Source organism: Oncorhynchus clarkii, chromosome 3, assembly GCF_045791955.1.
Source record: "Oncorhynchus clarkii lewisi isolate Uvic-CL-2024 chromosome 3, UVic_Ocla_1.0, whole genome shotgun sequence".
Lineage (NCBI taxonomy): Eukaryota > Metazoa > Chordata > Actinopteri > Salmoniformes > Salmonidae > Oncorhynchus > Oncorhynchus clarkii.
The window spans coordinates 90,414,128-90,436,012 of NC_092149.1; the positions used below are offsets into that span (position 1 = coordinate 90,414,128).

General features: G+C 48.4%; 1 protein-coding gene across 1 annotated transcript in view; it reads right to left on the reverse strand.

Annotated features, from left to right (window-relative positions):
* Window positions 1–12,830: 12,830 nt before the first annotated feature.
* Window positions 12,831–21,885, reverse strand: part of LOC139406209 (hyccin 2-like) — a 160,735-nt gene continuing 151,680 nt past the window's right edge. Inside the window, exon 12 of the mRNA XM_071148715.1 lies at window positions 12,831–13,699. Within this exon, the coding sequence (XP_071004816.1) occupies window positions 12,897–13,699 (803 nt within the window). The 3' untranslated portion in view covers window positions 12,831–12,896. The remainder of the gene's footprint in view (window positions 13,700–21,885) is intronic.

Sequence of the window (21,885 nt, forward strand, 5' to 3'; positions counted from 1 at the left end):
CCCGTCACTAAGGAAGTACCCCAAGGCTCAATCCTAGGCCCCACGCTCTTCTCAATTTACATCAACAACATAGCTCAGGCAGTAAGAAGCTCTCATCCATTTATATGCAGATTAAACAATCTTCTACTCAGCTGGCCCCTCCCCAGATTTTGTGTTAAACGCTCTACAACAAAGCTTTCTTAGTGTCCAACAAGCTTTCTCTGCCCTAAACCTTGTTCTGAACACCTCCAAAACAAAGGTCATGTGGTTTGGTAAAAATAATGCCCCTCTCCCCACAGGTGTGATTACTACCTCTGAGGGTTTAGAGCTTGAGGTTGTCACCTCATACACATACTTGGGAGCTGCAGGCTAAAGTTAAATCTAGACTTGGTTTCCTCTATCGTAATCGCTCCTTTCACCCCATCTGCCGAACTAACCCAGAATCAGATAACTATCCTACCCATGCTAGATTACGGAGATATAATATATAGATCGCAGCTAAGGTTGCTGTCCTGTAAACTGGTCATCTCTGTAAATCCGTCGCAAGACCCACTGGTTGATGCTTTTATAAAACCCTCTTAGGCCTCACTCCCCCTATCTGTGAGCTTGTGTGGCCTACCACTTTGCAGCTGAGCTGTTGTTGCTCCTAGACATTTCCACTTCACAATAACAGCACTTACAGTTGACCGGGGCAGCTCTAGCAGGGCAAAGATTTGACGAAGTCACTTGTTCTAAAGGAAGCCTCCTGACTGTGTCACATTGAAAGTCAATGAGCTCTTAAGTAATATTTTGTATATGGAGATTGCATGGCTGTGTGCTCAGTTTTATATACCTATCATCAACCGGTATGGCTGAAATAGCCGAATCCACTAATTTGAATGGATGCCCACATACTTTTGTATTTATAGTGTACATCAATCCAAATGACTATGAACTAAGGGACAGTTACGTATTTATTCTGAATATGAACTGTGGACCTGTTGTCTTAAAAAAAACCTGTCTTATTAAAAATAATTGTCCCTTTTTCACCTGAAAACTGTTGGCCAAAAACACCTTTGTCCTTTACAAAGCAAGTGAAGGTTTTTTAATCAACAGCTTTCAGGTGGAATCTAGTTAATGCTGCACTAATATGCTTCTCTATTGTTGAACTAAGTCATGTTAAGTCATGTTAAGTAATATAAAGTGAAGTGTAAAAATGTCATGGTTTTCTGAATAAAGAAACCAACACAATGACATGCAGACGTCTCCTTTACGGCACAATATTTATTCAACAATATACAGATTAATCTCTCTACAGTTCAGACTGGTATTTATTTTATATCTTGCTTTCACTCTTTTGTACATTTTTTATTTACAGGATTTAAAATAGTCTTCTTTCCTTTAACAACATCAATGGTACAGTGTTTCACATCTTTAGTTCATTTACAACATCAATGGTACAGTGTTTCACATCTTTAGTTGAAGCGTCTAGATTGGATTCATTCTTTGTTTATTATTCATAGACCCTGTTCTCCTAACTCTGGGGCAGCAAGCTGCAGACAGCCAGGTGGACAGAGAGAAGGGCTCCCATGCTAGAGTCCATCTCTCTCTGACCCGCTGTCTGTCTGGGTTGTTCACAAAGGAAACGCTTCAGAGAGTGGATCCCTCTAGAAAGATGACTAACATAAAAACCATGGTTGTGTTTTGTCATTCAGATGTGGACGTCTGGTTGGGTTCCATGTGAGGTCCTTCTAATTGCAGCAGCAGCAGCTTTGTTAATAAACCTTATAAACATGTTTATCTAGTATGTTTAAGTCAGACCTGTTGAGATGGGACTGTCACAGAACCACCAAATCATCTAGAATTAACCAGCTCTTTAATCCAGGAGGTTTAAAGCCATACAAATACAAAATGTTGCATAGAATCAATTCTGACCACAAACACATGATGCCAGAGTTGACTTACAGCTTTGACAAGGAACAGAACAAGCTGATTAGACCCTGCCATCCTCAAATCCAAATCCATCCTGTGTTGGATGTGACAGTCTCTTCCAGTAGTAGTTCGGACTTAACTAACCAACCCGTCTGTGTGGAAGAGTCTAACTAACCAACCACCCCTGTCTGTGTTGAAGACACTAACTAACCCAGCTCTCACTGTCATCTACATGCAATGGAACATTACAAGACTCTGGATAATATTCTGCTATTAGCCACAACATAACAGAACAGGGTTCAGTCTCTCTGGGCTGTGGGAGCTGGACTGGGTTCTTCAAACCGTTTAACAGCAGGGGGTGCCAGTCACGAATACAGCAGGTGATGACATGATTCAACCCTCAACCCCCAGACCCAAACTCCCCACAGCAGACCCTAACCCCCAAAGCAGAGCCAGACCCAAACCCACAAAGCAGAGCCAGACCCTAACTCCCCACAGCAGACCCTAACATCCAGAGCAGAGCCAGACCCTAACTCCCCACAGTAGACCCTAACCCCCACAGCAGAGACATACACTAATCCTCAAAGCAGCAGAGGCAGACCCCCACAGCAGAGACTCTGACCCCCACAGCAGACCCAAACCCCCCAGCATCAGAGAGACCCTTTGTTTTTCACACTACTGAGCCAAGCTGAGCTGTACCGGGCAGGCCAAGTTAACCATACTTCTGCTCATAGCGTACGGATTAACCTTAGCTGCTGGAAACGTGCTGGAAAGGACAATGTAAAAAGACAACAAGGAAGCCAGCACAGTACGGTCGGGATCTTCAGGATAGTGGAAAAAAAGCAACAAGGAAGCCAGCACAGTACTGTCAGGCTCTTTAGGATAGTGGTAGTAGCTATGTGTTAATGGAGATCAGGAGTAGTAGATACAGTTGAAGTCGGAAGTTTACATATACTTAATTTGGAGTCATTAAAACTAGTTTTTCAACCACTCCACACATTTCTTGTTAACAAACTATAGTTTTGGCAAGTCGATTAGGACATCTACTTTATGCATGACAAGTCATTTTTCCAATTGATTACAGAGATTTAATTTATAATTCACTGTATCACAATTCCAGTGGGTCAGAAGTTTACATACACTAAGTTGACTGTGCCTTTAAACAGCTTGGAAAATTCCAGAAAATTATGTCATGGCATTAGAAGCTTCTGATCGGTGTGAAAAGTGGAAATCAATCCCAGAACAACAGCAAAGGACCATGTGAAGATGCTGGAGGAAACAGGTACAACAGTATCTATATCCACAGTAAAAAAAGAGTCCTATATCAACATAACCTGAAAAGCCGTTCAGCAAGGAAGAAGCCACTGCTCCAAAACCGCCATAAAAAAGCCAGACAAGGATTTGCAACTGCACATGGGGATAAAGATCGTAGTTTTTGGAGAAATGTCCTCTGGTCTGTTGAAACAAAAATAGAACTGTTTGGCCATAATGACCATCGTTATGTTTGGAGGAAAAAGGGGGAAGCTTGCAAGCTGAAGAACACCATCCCAACCGTGAAGCACGGGGGTGGCAGCATCATGTTGTGGCGGTGCTTTGCTGCAGGAGGGACTGGTGAACTTCACAAAATAGATGGCATTATGAGGTAGGAAAATTATGTGGATATATTGAAGCAACATCAAGACATCAGTCAGGAAGTTCAAGCTTGGTCTTCTAAATGGACAATGACCCAAAGCATACTTCCAAAGTTGTGGCAATATGGCTTAAGGACAACAAAGTCAAGGTATTGGAGTGGCCATCACAAAGCCCTGATCTCAATCCAATAGAAAATGTGTGGGCAGAACCGAAAAGGCATGCATGAGCAAAGAGGCCTACAAACCTGACTCAGTTACACCAGCTCTGTCAGGAGGAATGGGCCAACATTCACCCAATTTATTGTGGAAGGCTACCTGAAACGTTTGACCCAAATTAAACAATTTAAAGGCAATGCTACCAAATACTAATTGAGTGTATGTAAACTTCTGACCCACTGGGAATGTGATGAAAGAAATAAAAGCTGAAATAAATCTCTCTACTATTATTCTGACATTTCACATTCTTAAAATAAAGTGGTGATTCTAACTGACCTAAAACAGGGAATTTTTACTAGAATTAAATGTCAGGAATAAAAAAACAAAAACTGAGTTTAAACGCATTTGGCTAAGGTATATGTAAACTTCCGACTTGTAGGTGATCAATGCGCTTGGTGACCCAGATCAGACCAGGCCTACAGTAGGAGTATGTTGCAACAATAATGATGAGTGAGAAAGTTACAGAGGGTCAAAGATCATATCCCCAAGACATGCTAACCTCTCACCATTACCAATAACAGGGGAGGTTAGCATGTCTTGGGATTATGATCTAACCTCTCACCATTACCAATAACAGGGGAGGTTAGCATGTCTTGGGATTATGATCTAACCTCTCACCATTACCAATAACAGGGGAGGTTAGCATGTCTTGGGATTATGATCTAACCTCTCACCATTACCAATAACAGGGGAGGTTAGCATGTCTTGGGATTATGATCTAACCTCTCACCATTACCAATAACAGGGGAGGTTAGCATGTCTTGGAATTATGATCTAACCTCTCACCATTACCAATAACAGGGGCGGTTACCATGTCTTGGAATTATGATCTAACCTCTCACCATTACCAATAACAGGGGAGGTTAACATGTCTTGGGATTATGATCTAACCTCTCACCATTACCAATAACAGGGGAGGTTAACATGTCTTGGGATTATGATCTAACCTCTCACCATTACCAATAACAGGGGAGGTTAGCATGTCTTGGAATTATGATCTTTGACCCTCTGTAACTTTGTCACTCATCATTATTCACGATTCATTACATTAATGTAGAAGTGTTTAGAAACATATTATATTCTTATTTACAATAAAAGTGACTCCAAAATGACACATTATATTATTTCCCAATTCATTACTATTGGGAAAAAATAATCTGAAACAGGTTGTAGAGTGACAGCTTGATGTAGTTATTGCGTGCTAGGAATATGGAACCAAATACTAAACTAAAAGAGTATTGAAGGATTTATTTTCTACAGTCATTATTGGTGATCTTTATCAAGAGCTGTGAACTAGAGGGGTTGGTAATGATGGTACAGTCCAGTCAATGCAGCACCATCAACAGGCCTTACATCACACATCAGTAATACAGCAGAACAAATATCACTTCTGTCCTTATAAGTGAAAAGACTAGTCAACTGAAAACCGGCCAATACAGCATCAACTGACGACAGATGTATCATTTTCTATAAGGAAATCGTCTGGTAAAGGAGACGAGGAGTTTGACCGCAACAGGGAAGACTGTGGGAACATCCCAAAGTGCACCATATTACCTACATAGTGTCCTTCTTCCCTATGGGCCCTGGTCAAAAGTAGTACACTATATAGGGAATAGGGTGCCATTTGGGACTCAAAACCCTTTTGTGTCTTCGTGGCTGTTAAGAGTATAGAGCAGCTCTACAGGGTCACAATAACATGAAGAATCAGAACCAAGGTACAGACAGAATCAGAACCAAGCTACAGAGACACACAGAATCAGAACCAAGCTACAGACAGAATCAGAACCAAGCTACAGAGACACACAGAATCAGAACCAAGCTACAGACAGAATCAGAACCAAGCTACAGAGACACACAGAATCAGAACCAAGCTACAGACAGAATCAGAACCAAGCTACAGAGACACACAGAATCAGAACCAAGCTACAGACAGAATCAGAACCAAGCTAGAGAGAGAATCAGAACCAAGCTACAGAGACAGACAGAGAAGCTCCAAACCAACTAAAACACAATGCAGCCAACAGTCATCAGCCACACCACATCCAGATATACAGTGTTGTGATTGTATTGTAGTGAGTCTGTCTGTGCAAAACCTTGTCGGAGCGAAACCTTGTCGGAGCGAAACCACCTTGTTCGTCCTCACTGGTGTCTCAGCATGGTGGAGTTGAGGCAGGGCTGAACCCTGGTCCTCTATTCCCTATATAGTGCACTACTTATACCGCCTGTCACTATGGCAGCAATGACCCAGTGTTGTGGGATCTGTCTGTTGTTCACTACCATTCTGTTCTACCTCAGCGTGTTCCATATTCACCTGCCACTCCACCACCTGGTTAGCTGGTCCTAGTTCTGTCTGTCAGAGTTCGCAGGGTCAGGGTTCAGGTCTGCCTCAACTCCACAATGCTGAGACACCAGTGAGGACGAACAAGGAGGCAGATATTATTTTCAGGTAGAGAGCGTTAGAACCTCTTGTGTCCTCACCACAAGCCAGGAGAATTCAACACATTCACAGCTTCACATAGAGACACTATTCTTCTGATGGAATAACAAGGGAACAAGGAGAATTCAACACATTCACAGCTTCACATAGAGACACTATTCTTCTGATGGAATAACAAGGTAACATGGAACATCTTTAAACGGTGTTGTCTGGAAGCTAAAATTCTAAATGTAAGAAGTCCATAGTACAGTCTATGTAGGAACAGTATGTAGGAGCAGAACAGTATGTAGGAACAGTATGTAGGAACAGCACAGCATGTTGGAACAGCAGTATTACTGTTGGTACAGTGATTTCCTATTGTCACTGTGTCTAAATTGGGAGCCGTGTCAGATGACTGGTCTGACGTCAGTAGAGTCTGATGTCAAGAGGTTCTGTTTCTATTGGTCCTGTTTCCTGTGAGGCCAGTCAAGAGGTTCTGTTTCTATTGGTCCTGTTTCCTGCGAGGTCAGTCAAGAGGTTCTGTTTCTATTGGTCCTGTTTCCAGTGAGGCCAGTCAAGAGGTTCTGTTTCTATTGGTCCTGTTTCCAGTGAGGCCAGTCAAGAGGTTCTGTTTCTATTGGTCCTGTTTCCTGTGAGGCCAGTCAAGAGGTTCTGTTTCTATTGGTCCTGTTTCCTGCGAGGTCAGTCAAGAGGTTCTGTTTCTATTGGTCCTGTTTCCAGTGAGGCCAGTCAAGAGGTTCTGTTTCTATTGGTCCTGTTTCCTGTGAGACCAGTCAAGAGGTTCTGTTTCTCCAGCACGTCAGTCTTTCTGTAGTTCAGTCATGTAGCTGCACATCAGCAAACATCCTCAACTTCTTGTCCTCTACTTTGAAAGTCTGTTTTCAATACAGCATCACAAGACAAAATTATCAGGAAATTCAATTTTCTTTGATTAAACAACCTTATCAATAGTTTGGAAATGATTAACTTAATAACAGAAATCCAAATAATATACAGTACCAGTCAAAAGTTAGGACACACCTACTCATTCAAGGGGTTTTTCTTTATTTTAACTATTTTCTACATTGTAGAATCATAATGAACACATCAAAACTATGAAATAACACATGGAATCATGTAGTAACCAAATCAAAATATATTTTAGATTCTTCAAAGTAGCCGCCTTGATGACAGCTTTGCACAATCTTGGCATTCTCTCAACCAGCTTCATGGGGTGGCAGGGTAGCTTAGTGGTTAGAGTGTTGGACTAGTAACCGAAAGGTTGCAAGTTCAAATCCCCGAGCTACAAATCTGTCGTTATGCCCCTGAACCCACGGTTCACAGGCCGTCATTGAAAATAAGAATTTGTTCTTAACTGACTTGCCTAGTTAAATAAAGGTATAATAAAAATAAATGAGGTAGTCACCTGGAATGCATTCCAATTAACAGTTGTGCCTTGTTAAAAAATAATAATTTGTGGAATTTCTTTCCTCCTTAATGCATTTGAGCCAATCAGTTGTGTTGTGACACGGTAGGATTGTTATATAGAACTATTTAGTAAAAGACCAAGTCAACCAAGAACAGCTCAAATAAGCAAAGAAAAACGACAGTCCATCACTACCTTAAAACATGAAGGTCAGTCAAGATCTTTGAAAGTTTCTTCAAGTGCAGTTGCAAAAACCATCAAGCGCTATGAGAAACTGGCTCTCAGAGGACCGCCACAGGAAAAGAAGACCCAGAGTTACCTCTGCTGCAGAGTCCAGTTCATTAGAGTTACCAGCCCAAATAAATGTTTCACATCTCAACCGAATTGAGAAAAGCACCCAACTCAGCATATGTGGGAACTCCTTCAAGACTGTTGAAAAAGCATTCCAGGTGAAGGTGGTTGAGAGAATGCCAAGAGCCTGCAAAGCTGTCATCAAGGGCGGCTACTTTGAAGAATCTAAAATATATTTTGATTTGTTTCACACTTTTTTGGTTACTACATGATTCCATGTGTTATTTCATAGTTTTGATGTCTTCACTATTATTCTACAATGTAGAAAATAGTAGAAATAAAGAAAAACCCTTGAATGAGTAGGTGTTCTGAAACTTTGACTTGTACTGTAGATATTTTCTGTATAATGATAAAAACATACATCAAGTTTATGGACTAAAACCTAGAGAATCACATTTTGGTCTCATTTTCTTTTTGGCTCTAAAATCATGGTAATTGAAGAAAGAAAACATTCACACAGCGACTGTCTGAGTTGTGATTATCACATTTCCATGTTAGTCATTTAGCAGACTCTCTGATCCTGAGCCACTACAGTAGCGAGTCATTTAACAGACTCTCTGATCCTGAGCCACTACAGTAGCGAGTCATTTAACAGACTCTCTGATCCAGAGTCACTACAGTAGTGAGTCATTTAGCAGACTCTCTGATCCAGAGTCACTACAGTAGCGAGTCATTTAACAGACTCTCTGATCCAGAGTCACTACAGTAGCGAGTCATTTAACAGACTCTCTGATCCAGAGTCACTACAGTAGCGAGTCATTTAACAGACTCTCTGATCCAGAGTCACTACAGTAGTGAGTCATATAGCAGACTCTCTGATCCTGAGCCACTACAGTAGCGAGTCATTTAGCACTCTCTGATCCTGAGCCACTACAGTAGCGAGTCATTTAGCACTCTCTGATCCTGAGCCACTACAGTAGCGAGTCATTTAACAGACTCTCTGATCCAGAGTCACTACAGTAGCGAGTCATTTAGCAGACTCTCTGATCCAGAGCCACTAGAGTAGTGAGTCATTTAACAGACTCTCTGATCCAGAGCCACTACAGTAGTGAGTCATTTAACAGACTCTCTGATCCAGAGCCACTACAGTAGTGAGTCATTTAGCAGACTCTGATCCAGAGCCAATACAGTAGTGAGTCATTTAGCAGACGCTCTGATCCAGAGCCACTACAGTAGTGAGTCATTTAACAGACTCTCTGATCCAGAGCCACTACAGTAGTGAGTCATTTAACAGACTCTCTGATCCAGAGCCACTACAGTAGTGAGTCATTTAGCAGACTCTGATCCAGAGCCACTACAGTAGTGAGTCATTTAGCAGACGCTCTGATCCAGAGCCACTACAGTAGTGAGTCATTTAGCAGACTCTCTGATCCAGAGCACTAATGAGTGCATACATTTTTCATACTTTTTTGAACTGGTCCCCCATGGGAAATGAAACTCAACTCTGGCGTGACAAGCGCCATGCTCTACCAACTAAGCCACCAAACATTCTCCAACCATAGACCCAGATGTTCTCCATAAAAACAACAAAAACAAGAGTCAGTAGAGATCAGACACTACAGGGTTCCAGCCTATAGATGAGACACTACAGGGTTCCAGCCTATAGATGAGACACTACAGGGTTCCAGCCTATAGATGAGACACTACAGGGTTCCAGCCTATAGATGAGACACTACAGGGTTCCAGCCTATAGATGAGACACTACAGGGTTCCAGCCTATAGGTGAGACACTACAGGGTTCCAGTCTATAGGTGAGACACTACAGGGTTCCAGTCTATAGATGAGACACTACAGGGTTCCAGCCTATAGATGAGACACTACAGGGTTCCAGCCTATAGATGAGACACTACAGGGTTCCAGCCTATAGGTGAGACACTACAGGGTTCCAGTCTATAGATGAGACACTACAGGGTTCCAGTCTATAGATGAGACACTACAGGGTTCCAGTCTATAGATGAACAACAACAAATTGTAGCTAGTCTGTTATTATTGCTGATTCAATACAACACAGAATGCTACAGCTTCAGTCATTAAATTAATCTAATTGTCTAATGGTGTGTTGTCCTGTTGCTGTCTAATGGTGTTGCCCTACTGCTGTCTAATGGTATTGTCCTGCTGCTGTCTAATGGTGTTGTCCTACTGCTGTCTAATGGTGTTGTCCTACTGCTGTCTAATGGTGTGTTGTCCTGCTGCTGTCTAATGGTGTTGTCCTGCTGCTGTCTAATGGTGTGTTGCTGTCTAATGGTGTGTTGTCCTACTGCTGTCTAATGGTGTGTTGTCCTACTGCTGTCTAATGGTGTGTTGTCCTGCTGCTGTCTAATGGTGTGTTGTCCTGCTGCTGTCTAATGGTGTGTTGTCCTGCTGCTGTCTAATGGTGTGTTGTCCTGCTGCTGTCTAATGGTGTGTTGTCCTGCTGCTGTCTAATGGTGTGTTGTCCTGCTGCTGTCTAATGGTGTGTTGTCCTGCTGCTGTCTAATGGTGTGTTGTCCTGCTGCTGTCTAATGGTGTGTTGTCCTGCTGCTGTCTAATGGTGTTGTCCTGCTGCTGTCTAATGGTGTTGTCCTGCTCCTGTCTAATGGTGTGTTGCTGTCTAATGGTGTGTTGCTGTCTAATGGTGTTGTCCTGCTGCTGTCTAATGGTGTGTTGTCCTACTGCTGTCTAATGGTGTGTTGTCCTACTGCTGTGTAATGGTGTTGTCCTACTGCTGTCTAATGGTGTTGCCCTACTGCTGTCTAATGGTGTGTTGTCCTACTGCTGTCTAATGGTGTGTTGTCCTGTTGCTGTCTAATGGTGTTGTCCTACTGCTGTCTAATGGTGTGTTGCTGTCTAATGGTGTGTTGTCCTGCTGCTGTCTAATGGTGTGTTGTCCTGCTGCTGTCTAATGGTGTTGTCCTACTGCTGTCTAATGGTGTTGCCCTGCTGGTGTCTAATGGTGTTGTCCTGCTGCTGTCTAATGGTGTGTTGCTGTCTAATGGTGTTGTCCTGCTGCAGTCTAATGGTGTGTTGTCCTACTGCTGTCTAATGGTGTGTTGTCCTACTGCTGTCTAATGGTGTGTTGTCCTACTGCTGTCTAATGGTGTGTTGTCCTACTGCTGTCTAATGGTGTGTTGTCCTGCTGCTGTCTAATGGTGTGTTGTCCTGCTGCTGTCTAATGGTGTGTTGTCCTGCTGCTGTCTAATGGTGTGTTGTCCTGCTGCTGTCTAATGGTGTGTTGTCCTGCTGCTGTCTAATGGTGTGTTGTCCTGCTGCTGTCTAATGGTGTGTTGTCCTGCTGCTGTCTAATGGTGTGTTGTCCTGCTGCTGTCTAATGGTGTGTTGCTGTCTAATGGTGTTGTCCTGCTGCTGTCTAATGGTGTGTTGTCCTACTGCTGTCTAATGGTGTGTTGTCCTGCTGCTGTCTAATGGTGTGTTGTCCTGCTGCTGTCTAATGGTGTGTTGTCCTGCTGCTGTCTAATGGTGTGTTGTCCTGCTGCTGTCTAATGGTGTGTTGTCCTGCTGCTGTCTAATGGTGTGTTGTCCTGCTGCTGTCTAATGGTGTGTTGTCCTGCTGCTGTCTAATGGTGTGTTGTCCTGCTGCTGTCTAATGGTGTGTTGTCCTGCTGCTGTCTAATGGTGTGTTGTCCTGCTGCTGTCTAATGGTGTTGTCCTGCTGCTGTCTAATGGTGTTGTCCTGCTGCTGTCTAATGGTGTTTCCCTGCTGCTAAGGGTGTGTTGCCCTACTGCTGTCTAATGGTGTTGTCCTACTGCTGTCTAATGGTGTTGCCCTACTGCTGTCTAATGGTGTTGCCCTACTGCTGTCTAATGGTGTGTTGTCCTACTGCTGTCTAATGGTGTGTTTCCCTACTGCTGTGTGATGGTGTTGTCCTACTGCTGTCTAATGGTGTGTCGTCCTGCTGCTGTCTAATGGTGTGTCGTCCTGCTGCTGTCTAATGGTGTGTTGTCCTGCTGCTGTCTAATGGTGTGTTGTCCTGCGGTGGAATGGTGTGTTTCTGTGGGTCTCTGCCTGTCACAGAGGTGGAATGGTGTGTTTCTGTGGGTCTCTGCCTGTCACAGAGGTGGAATGGTGTGTTTCTGTGGGTCTCTGCCTGTCACAGAGGTGGAATGGTGTGTTTCTGTGGGTCTCTGCCTGTCACAGAGGTGGAATGGTGTGTTTCTGTGGGTCTCTGCCTGTCACAGAGGTGGAATGGTGTGTTTGTGGCTTTGTCTGTCAGAGGTGGAATGGTGTGTTCTTTCAGGGAGACCCAGACCCAGGATAGCAGTAGGACAGAACCCTAACTCTAGGTAGTGGAAGTCTGGTCAGATGACTATACACTCCCATTCTCAGTTAAGTTTCAAATAGATTGACTATGTATACAATTGAACACGAAGACAAAAGCCCTCTGCTATTTGTCAAAACATTAGTCTCTCTCTCTACAGGGCAGAAGACCCTGGGCTTAGTGGCCATTCAACCAAACAGGGGGTGGGCTTCAGCCATACAGGGGGTGGGCTTCAGCCATACAGGGGGTGGGCTTCAGCCAAACAGGGGGTGGGCTTCAGCCAAACAGGGGGTGGGCTTCCAGTCGGAACAATAGGAAACAGAGACCGACTGCTGGGTGTGAGATGTGTGTGTGTGAGATGTGTGTGTGTGTGTGTGTGTGTGTGTGTGTGCGCATGTATGTATGTATGTATGTATGTATGTGTGTATATATATATATATATATATATATATATATATATATATACATACATATACACACACACACACACACATATATATATACATACATATATATATATATATATATATATATATATATATATATATATATATATATATATATATATATATATATATACACATATATATACACACACACCTGTATATATATGCATGTATTAATTTGTGTGTCTATATGTGTGTGCGCGAGTCTACCTCCACACCAGTTCCCGCCCTGCCAGGCCCCCCCGCCAACCCCACCAGGCTAGGCTACACCTGTGATATGATCTGCATGTTGAAGCTGGGGGAGCGGGACTGCTTGGTGAGGGGCGCTCCCGAGGAGAGTAGCTCCTGGTTCTCCTCAGGCCGGGCCAGCACCTCCTCCTGCAGGCTGATGGTGGAGTAGCGGTGGGTCCCTCCTCCCCCCACGCTGGCACCCAGCCCTCCCAGAGCCCCCTCCAGCCCCCCAGAACCTCCCAGAGCCCTCCCCAGGCTGCTAATGCTGCCGTTCAGGTTCATGTTCACACCTTCATACAACGACTTGGAGGAGGCGGAGCTGGCTGTTCGGACCAGTGTGCCGGGGGAGGGGCTGGGGCAGGGGCCAGGGAAGGACTGCTGCTTCTTGATTGGGCTGAGCTCGATGTCGATGGTGTCCATGGTGACGGGGGGAGGAGCAGGGGAAGGGGTCTGTGTTTGCTGACGTCGTCTCAGAGCTGCTGTGGGAGTGGCCACCACGGCGGAGAACAGCTCCCTGCGACTCTCCGCCACCCTCTCTCTCTGCCTCTCCTTCTCCCTCCATCTCTCCAGCTCTCTCTCCTTCTCCCTCGCTCTCTCCTGGTCTTTCATCTTCTCCATCTCCTTCTCCCTATGCATCAGCTCCCGCTCTCTCTCTCGGGACAGTCTGGCAGTGACAGTCTTCTTGACGCTGCTGCTCTTCTGACTACCCCCCCGGGGCCCGGGGCCCCCAGGCTTGGTGGCGCTGGGCTGGCTGCTGTTGGAAGCCCCTGAGGAGAAACCCTCGTCTGGGTCGTTGAGGTTGAATGACTCCTCACCTACACTCATCCCATCAGCATCTGGAGAGACAGACAGAAAACAGTATGAGAAAATAAAGTGATTAAAAACAGACAGAAAACAGGATGAGAGAATGAAGCTTTAAAAACAGACAGAAAACAGGATGAGAGAATGAAGCTTTAAAAACAGACAGAAAACAGGATGAGAGAATGAAGTGATGGAGACAGAGACCGCTGAAGCAGGATGAACTGGAAGGAACAGACCAGGGCTGCAAAATTCCAGTAAATTTTCCCCAAAATTCCCAGGTTTCCCATAAATTCCAGCAAAAACATACCCGGAATCCTCCAACCAGGATTTCTGGAAAACCAGGGAATTTGGGGAAAGTGACAGGAATTTTGCAACCCTAGAACAGACATTTTGTCTCCACTAGAAACCTGCTATAAGGTGTCACAGTGGAGACAGTCTATGCAGGCTGACTATGTTGACATGATGTCTGGCTGAGGTACAGCATCTCTGGATTATCCATCAATAACAAACAGATCAGCCACAGCTGGATGAATGGAGACACTAAAGACCATATCCAATCTGCCCTCCAAAGAAAGAAGAGGAAGAGAGAAAACAGAAGAGAGAAGACAGAAGAGAAGAGGACAAGCACATGACAAGAACACAAGCAACACACTCTTTTGTTGCACTTCTTGATTCAACCCTTAGCTCTTATAAAAGACCTGCAAAACCACAACTGCATGGCTCTGTGGCTTGAAAATGGCTTACAGAGGGCTCGGTGGCTAGAAAATGGCTTACAGAGGGTTCTGTGGCTGGCTGGCATATGGCTTACAGAGGGCTCAGTGGCTGGCTGGCTGGCATATGGCTTACAGAGGGCTCTGTGGCTGGCTGGCAATGGCTTACAGAGGGCTCAGTAGCTGGCAAATGGCTTGCAGAGGGCTTAGTGGCTGGCTGGCTGGCAAATGGCTTACAGAGGGCTCTGTGGCTGGTTGGTTGGCAGGTATACGGATTAGAGAGGGCTCTGTGGCTGGTTGGCAGGCATACAGCTTACAGGGGGCTCTGTGGCTGGCTGGCTGGTTGGTTGGCTGGCTGGCATATGGCTTAGAGAGGGCTCTATGGCTGACTGGCTGGTTGGCTGGCTGGCATATGACTTACAGAGGGTTCTGTGGCTGGCTGGCAAATGGCTTACAGAGGGCTCAGTGGCTGGCTGGCTGGCATATGGCTTACAGAGGGCTCAGTGGCTGGCTGGCATATGGCTTACAGAGGGTTCTGTGGCTGGCTGGCAATGGCTGACAGAGGGCTCAGTGGCTGGCAACTGGCTTACAGAGGGCTCAGTGGCTGGCAAATGGCTTACAGAGGGTTCTGTGGCTGGCTGGCAAATGGCTTACAGAGGGTTCTGTGGCTGGCTGGCAAATGGCTTACAGAGGGTTCTGTGGCTGGCTGGCAAATGGCTTGCAGAGGGTTCTGTGGCTGGCTGGCTGGCATACAGAGGGGTCTGTGGCTGGCAAATGGCTTACAGAGGGCTCTGTGGCTAGTTGATTGGCAGGTATATGGATTAGAGAGGGCTCTGTGGCTGGTTGGCAGGCATACAGCTTACAGAGGGCTCTATGGCTGGTTGGCTGGCATATGGCTTACAGAGGGCTCTGTGGCTGGCTGGCGTATGGCTTGCAGAGGGCCCTGTGGCTGGCTGGCTGGCATATGACTCGCAGAAGGCTCTGTGGCTGGCAAATGGCTTACAGAGGTCTCTGTGGCTGGCAAATGGCTAACAGAGGGTCTGTGGCTGGCTGGCTGGCTGGCATATGGCTTACAGAGGGCTCTGTGGCTGGCCGGCTGGCATATGTTTTACAGAGCGCTCTGTGGCTGGCATATGGCTTACAGAGGGCTCTGTGGCTGGCCGGCTGCCATATGTTTTTACAGAGGGCTCTGTAGCTGGCTGGCTGGCATATGGCTTACAGAGGGCTCTGTGGCTGGGCGGCTGGCATATGGCTTACAGAGGGCTCTGTGGCTGGTTGGCTGGGATATGGATTACAGAGGGCTGAGGCTGGCTGATTGGATGGCATATGGCTTACAGAGGGCTCTGTGATTGGCTGGCTGGCATATGACTCGCAGAGGGCTCTGTGGCTGGCAAATGGCTTACAGAGGGCTCTGTGGCTGGCTGAATGGCTAACAGAGGGTCTGTGGCTGGCTGCATATGGCTTACAGAGGGCTCTGTGGCTGGCTGGCTGGCTGGCGTATGGATAAAGAGAGCTCTGTGGCTGGCTTGCATTTGGCTTACAGAGGGCTCTATGGCTGGTTGTCTGGCATATGGCTTACAGAGGGCTTTGTAGCTGGCATATGGCTTACAGAGGGCTTTGTGGATGGCTGGTGTATGGCTTGCAGAGGGCTCTGTAGCTGGCGAGCAGGCATAATGCTTACAGAGGGCTCTGTAGCTGGCTGGCATATGGCTTACAGAGGGCTCTGTTGGCTGACGTATGGCTTGCAGAAGGCACTGTGGCTGGCTTGTTTGGCTGGCTGGCACATGGTTTACAGAGGGCTCTGTGGCTGGCTGGCATACGGCTTACAGAGGGCTTTGTGGCTGGCTGTCTGGCATAAAGCTTACAGAGAGCTCTGATGCTACCTGGCTGGCTTGCATATGGCTACAGAGGGCTTTGTAGCTGGCATATGGCTTACAGAGGGCTTTGTGGATGGCTGGTGTATGGCTTGCAGAGGGCTCTGTAGCTGGCAAATGGCTTACAGAGGGTTCTGTGGCTGGCTGGCTGGCATATGGCTTACAGAGGGCTCTGTGGCTGGCTGGCGTATGGCTCGCAGAGGGCCCTGTGGCTGGCTGGCTGGCATATGACTTGCAGAAGGCTCTATGGCTGGCAAATGGCTTAAAGAGGGCTCTGTGGCTGGCAAATGGCTTACAGAGGGTCTGTGGCTGGCTGGCCTATGGCTTACAGAGGGTCTGTGGCTGGTTGGCATATGGCTTACAGAGGACTCTGTGGCAGGATGGCATATGGCTTACAGACGGTTCTTTGGATGACTGGCATATGGCTTGCAGAGGGCTCTGTGGCTGGCCGGCTGGCATATGGCTACAAAAGGCTCTGTAGCTGACTGGCATATGGCTTACAGAGGGCTCTGTGGCTGGTATATGGCTTACAGAAGGCTCTGTGGCTGGTTGGCAGGCATACAGCTTACAGGGGGCTCTGTGTCTGGCTGGTTGGATGGCATATGGATACAGAGTACTCTGTGGCTGGCCGGCTGGCATATGGCTACAAAAGGCTCTGTAGCTGACTGGCATATGGCTTACAGAGGGCTCTGTGGCTGGCATATGGCTTACAGAAGGCTCTGTGGCTGGCTGGCTGGCATATGGTTTACAGAGGGCTCAGTGGCTGGCAAATGGCTTACAGAGGGTTCTGTGGCTGGCTGGCTGGCATATGGCTTACAGAGGGCTCTGTGGCTGGCTGGCGTATGGCTTGCAGAGGGCCCTGTGGCTGGCTGGCTGGCATATGACTTGCAGAAGGCTCTATGGCTGGCAAATGGCTTAAAGAGGGCTCTGTGGCTGGCAAATGGCTTACAGAGGGTCTGTGGCTGGCTGGCATATGGCTTACAGAGGGTCTGTGGCTGGCTGGCATATGGCTTACAGACGGTTCTTTGGATGACTGGCATATGGCTTGCAGAGGGCTCTGTGGCTGGCCGGCTGGCATATGGCTACAAAAGGCTCTGTAGCTGACTGGCATATGGCTTACAGAGGGCTCTGTGGCTGGCATATGGCTTACAGAAGGCTCTGTGGCTGGCTGGCTGGCATATGGCTTACAGAGGGCTTAGTGGCTGGCAAATGGCTTACAGAGGGTTCTGTGGCTGGCATATGGCTTAAAGAGGGCTCTGTGGCTGGCTGGCGTATGGCTTGGAGAGGGCCCTGTGGCTGGTTGGTTGGCAGGTATATGGATTAGAGAGGGCTCTGTGGCTGGTTGGTTGGCAGGTATATGGATTAGAGAGGGCTCTGTGGCTGGTTGGCAGGCATACAGCTTACAGAGGGCTCTATGGCTGGTTGGCTGGCATATGGCTTACAGAGGGCTCTGTGGCTGGCTGGCTGGTTGGCATATGGCTTACAGAGGGCTCTGTGGCTGGCTGGCGTATGGCTTGCAGAGGGCCCTGTGGCTGGCTGGCTGGCATATGACTCGCAGAAGGCTCTGTGGCTGGCAAATGGCTTACAGAGGTCTCTGTGGCTGGCAAATGGCTAACAGAGGGTCTGTGGCTGGCTGGCTGGCATATGGCTTACAGAGGGCTCTGTGGCTGGCCGGCTGGCATATGTTTTACAGAGGGCTCTGTGGCTGGCATATGGCTTACAGAGGGCTCTGTGGCTGGCCGGCTGCCATATGTTTTTACAGAGGGCTCTGTAGCTGGCTGGCTGGCATATGGCTTACAGAGGGCTCTGTGGCTGGGCGGCTGGCATATGGCTTACAGAGGGCTCTGTGGCTGGTTGGCTGGGATATGGATTACAGAGGGCTGAGGCTGGCTGATTGGATGGCATATGGCTTACAGAGGGCTCTGTGATTGGCTGGCAGGCATATGGCTTACAGAGGGTTCTGTGGCTGACTGGCATATGGCTTGCAGAGGCTCTGTGGCTGGCCGGCTGGCATATGGCTTACAGAAGGCTCTGTAGCTGACTGGCATATGGATACAGAGTACTCTGTGGCTGGCTGGCTGGCTGGTTGGCATATGGCTTACAGAGTACTCTGTGGCTGGCTGGCTGGCTGGTTGGCATATGGCTTACAGAGGGCTCTATGGCTGACTGTCTGGCATATGGCTTACAGAGGGCTCTGTGGCTGGCAGGCTGGCATATGGCTTGCAGAGGGTTCCGTGGCTGGCTGGCTGGCAACTGGCTTACAGAGGGCTCAGTGGCTGGCAACTGGCTTACAGAGGCCTCAGTGGCTGGCAACTCGCTTACAGAGGGCTCAGTGGCTGGCTGGCTGGCATATGGCTTCCAAAGGGGTCTGTGGCTGGCAAATGGCTTACAGAGGGCTCTGTGGCTGGTTGGCAGGCATACAGCTTACAGGGGGCTCTGTGTCTGGCTGGTTGGATGGCATATGGATACAGAGTACTCTGTGGATGGCTGGTTGGCATATGGCTTACAGAGGGCTCTGCGGCTGGTTGGCTGGCATATGGCTTACAGAGGGCTCAGTGGCTGGCTGGCTGGCATATGGCTTACAGAGGGCTCTGTGGCTGGCTGGCATATGGCTTACAGAGGGCTCAGTGGCTGGCTGGCAATGGCTTACAGAGGGCTCAGTGGCTGGCAAATGGCTTGCAGAGGGCTTAGTGGCTGGCTGGCTGGCAAATGGCTTACAGAGGGCTCTGTGGCTGGTTGGTTGGCAGGTATACGGATTAGAGAGGGCTCTGTGGCTGGTTGGCAGGCATACAGCTTACAGGGGGCTCTGTGGCTGGCTGGCATATGGCTTACAGAGGGTTCTGTGGCTGGCTGGCAATGGCTGACAGAGGGCTCAGTGGCTGGCAACTGGCTTACAGAGGGCTCAGTGGCTGGCAACTGGCTTACAGAGGGCTCAGTGGCTGGCAACTGGCTTACAGAGGGCTCAGTGGCTGGCTGGCTGGCATATGGCTTACAAAGGGGTCTGTGGCTGGCAAATGGCTTACAGAGGGCTCTGTGGCTGGTTGGCAGGCATACAGCTTACAGGGGGCTCTGTGTCTGGCTGGTTGGATGGCATATGGATACAGAGGACTCTGTGGATGGCTGGTTGGCATATGGCTGACTGTCTGGCATATGGCTTACAGTGGGCTCTGTGGCTGGTTGGCTGGCATATGGCTTACAGAGGGTTCTGTGGCTGGCTGGCTGGCATATGGCTTACAGAGGGTTCCGTGGCTGGCTGGCTGGCTGGCATATGGCTTACAGAGGGCTCAGTGACTGGCTGGCTGGCATATGGCTTACAGAGGGCTCAGTGGCTGGCTGGCTGGCATATGGCTTACAGAGGGCTCTGTGGCTGGCTGGCTGGCATATGGCTTACAGAGGGCTCAGTGGCTGGCTGGCAATGGCTTACAGAGGGCTCAGTGGCTGGCAAATGGCTTGCAGAGGGCTTAGTGGCTGGCAAATGGCTTACAGAGGGTTCTGTGGCTGGCTGGCAAATGGCTTACAGAGGGTTCTGTGGCTGGCTGGAAAATGGCTTACAGAGGGTTCTGTGGCTGGCTGCCTGGCTGGCATATGGCTTACAGAGGGCCCTGTGGCTGGCAAATGGCTTACAGAGGGCTTTGTGGCTGGCTGGCAAATGGCTTAGAGGGCTTTGTGGCTGCCTGGCTGGCATATGGCTTACAGATGGCCCTGTGGCTGGCAAATGGCTTACAGAGGGCTTTGTGGCTGGCTGGCAAATGGCTTAGAGGGCTTTGTGGCTGGCTGGCTGGCATACGGCTTATAGAGGGCTCTGTGGCTGGCAAATGGCTTATCGAGGGCTCTGTGGCTGGCAAATGGCTTACAGAGGGCTCTGTGGCTGGCAAAATGGCTTACAGAGGGCTCTGTGGCTGGCAAATGGCTTACAGAGGGCTCTGTGGCTGGCAAATGGCTTACAGAGGGCTCTGTGGCTGGCAAATGGCTTACAGAGGGCTTTGTGGCTGGCTGGCTGGCATACGGCTTACAGAGGGCTCTGTGGCTGGCTGGCTGGCATACGGCTTACAGAGGGCTCTGTGGCTGACTGGCATATGGTTAACAGAAGTCTGTAAATGAGGGGATGAGGGTAAAGAGTAGACAATCCAGTCCAGCAGCCCAGAGCTGACCAGACTGAACTCTAGACACATCAAACAAGACAAAATGGACCTTCAAATGTAGCAATGAATGTTTAAGACAGACGGGTAAAAGCAGGTAGCTGAGCTCCAGGATGTGGAGGTCTTAACAGACAAGGAGACAACTGTCTGTGGCAGTAAGGAGTGCTGGAGTTGAGCATGGCTTGGAAGGTTGATGATTGAGATGATGTTGGCAGTATGTGTGGAGGCCATGTCATGCACATGCTTGGAGGCAGTTTCTCACTCACTGAGCTGCGCTACGTTAGATACATGAATACAGCTGTATCTCTGCAAATCTATACAGCTGCACCACACAACTAAATGGACAACACTTCCAGTGAACAGGTACTCTATGTTGGCTGTCTGGCATATGGCTTACAGAGGGCTCTATGGCTGGCTGTCTGGCATATGGCTTACAGAGGGCTCTGTGGCTGGCAAATGGCTTACAGAGGGCTCTGTGGCTGGCAAATGGCTTACAGAGGGCTTTGTGGCTGGCTGGCTGGCATACGGCTTACAGAGGGCTCTGTGGCTGACTGGCATATGGCTTGCAGAGGCTCTGTGGCTGGCCGGCTGGCATATGGCTTACAGAAGGCTCTGTAGCTGACTGGCATATGGATACAGAGTACTCTGTGGCTGGCTGGCTGGCTGGTTGGCATATGGCTTACAGAGTACTCTGTGGCTGGCTGGCTGGCTGGTTGGCATATGGCTTACAGAGGGCTCTATGGCTGACTGTCTGGCATATGGCTTACAGAGGGCTCTGTGGCTGGCAGGCTGGCATATGGCTTGCAGAGGGTTCCGTGGCTGGCTGGCTGGCAACTGGCTTACAGAGGGCTCAGTGGCTGGCAACTGGCTTACAGAGGCCTCAGTGGCTGGCAACTCGCTTACAGAGGGCTCAGTGGCTGGCTGGCTGGCATATGGCTTCCAAAGGGGTCTGTGGCTGGCAAATGGCTTACAGAGGGCTCTGTGGCTGGTTGGCAGGCATACAGCTTACAGGGGGCTCTGTGTCTGGCTGGTTGGATGGCATATGGATACAGAGTACTCTGTGGATGGCTGGTTGGCATATGGCTTACAGAGGGCTCTGCGGCTGGTTGGCTGGCATATGGCTTACAGAGGGCTCAGTGGCTGGCTGGCTGGCATATGGCTTACAGAGGGCTCTGTGGCTGGCTGGCATATGGCTTACAGAGGGCTCAGTGGCTGGCTGGCAATGGCTTAGAGGGCTCAGTGGCTGGCAAATGGCTTGCAGAGGGCTTAGTGGCTGGCTGGCTGGCAAATGGCTTACAGAGGGCTCTGTGGCTGGTTGGTTGGCAGGTATACGGATTAGAGAGGGCTCTGTGGCTGGTTGGCAGGCATACAGCTTACAGGGGGCTCTGTGGCTGGCTGGCATATGGCTTACAGAGGGTTCTGTGGCTGGCTGCCAATGGCTGACAGAGGGCTCAGTGGCTGGCTACTGGCTTACAGAGGGCTCTGTGGCTGGCAACTG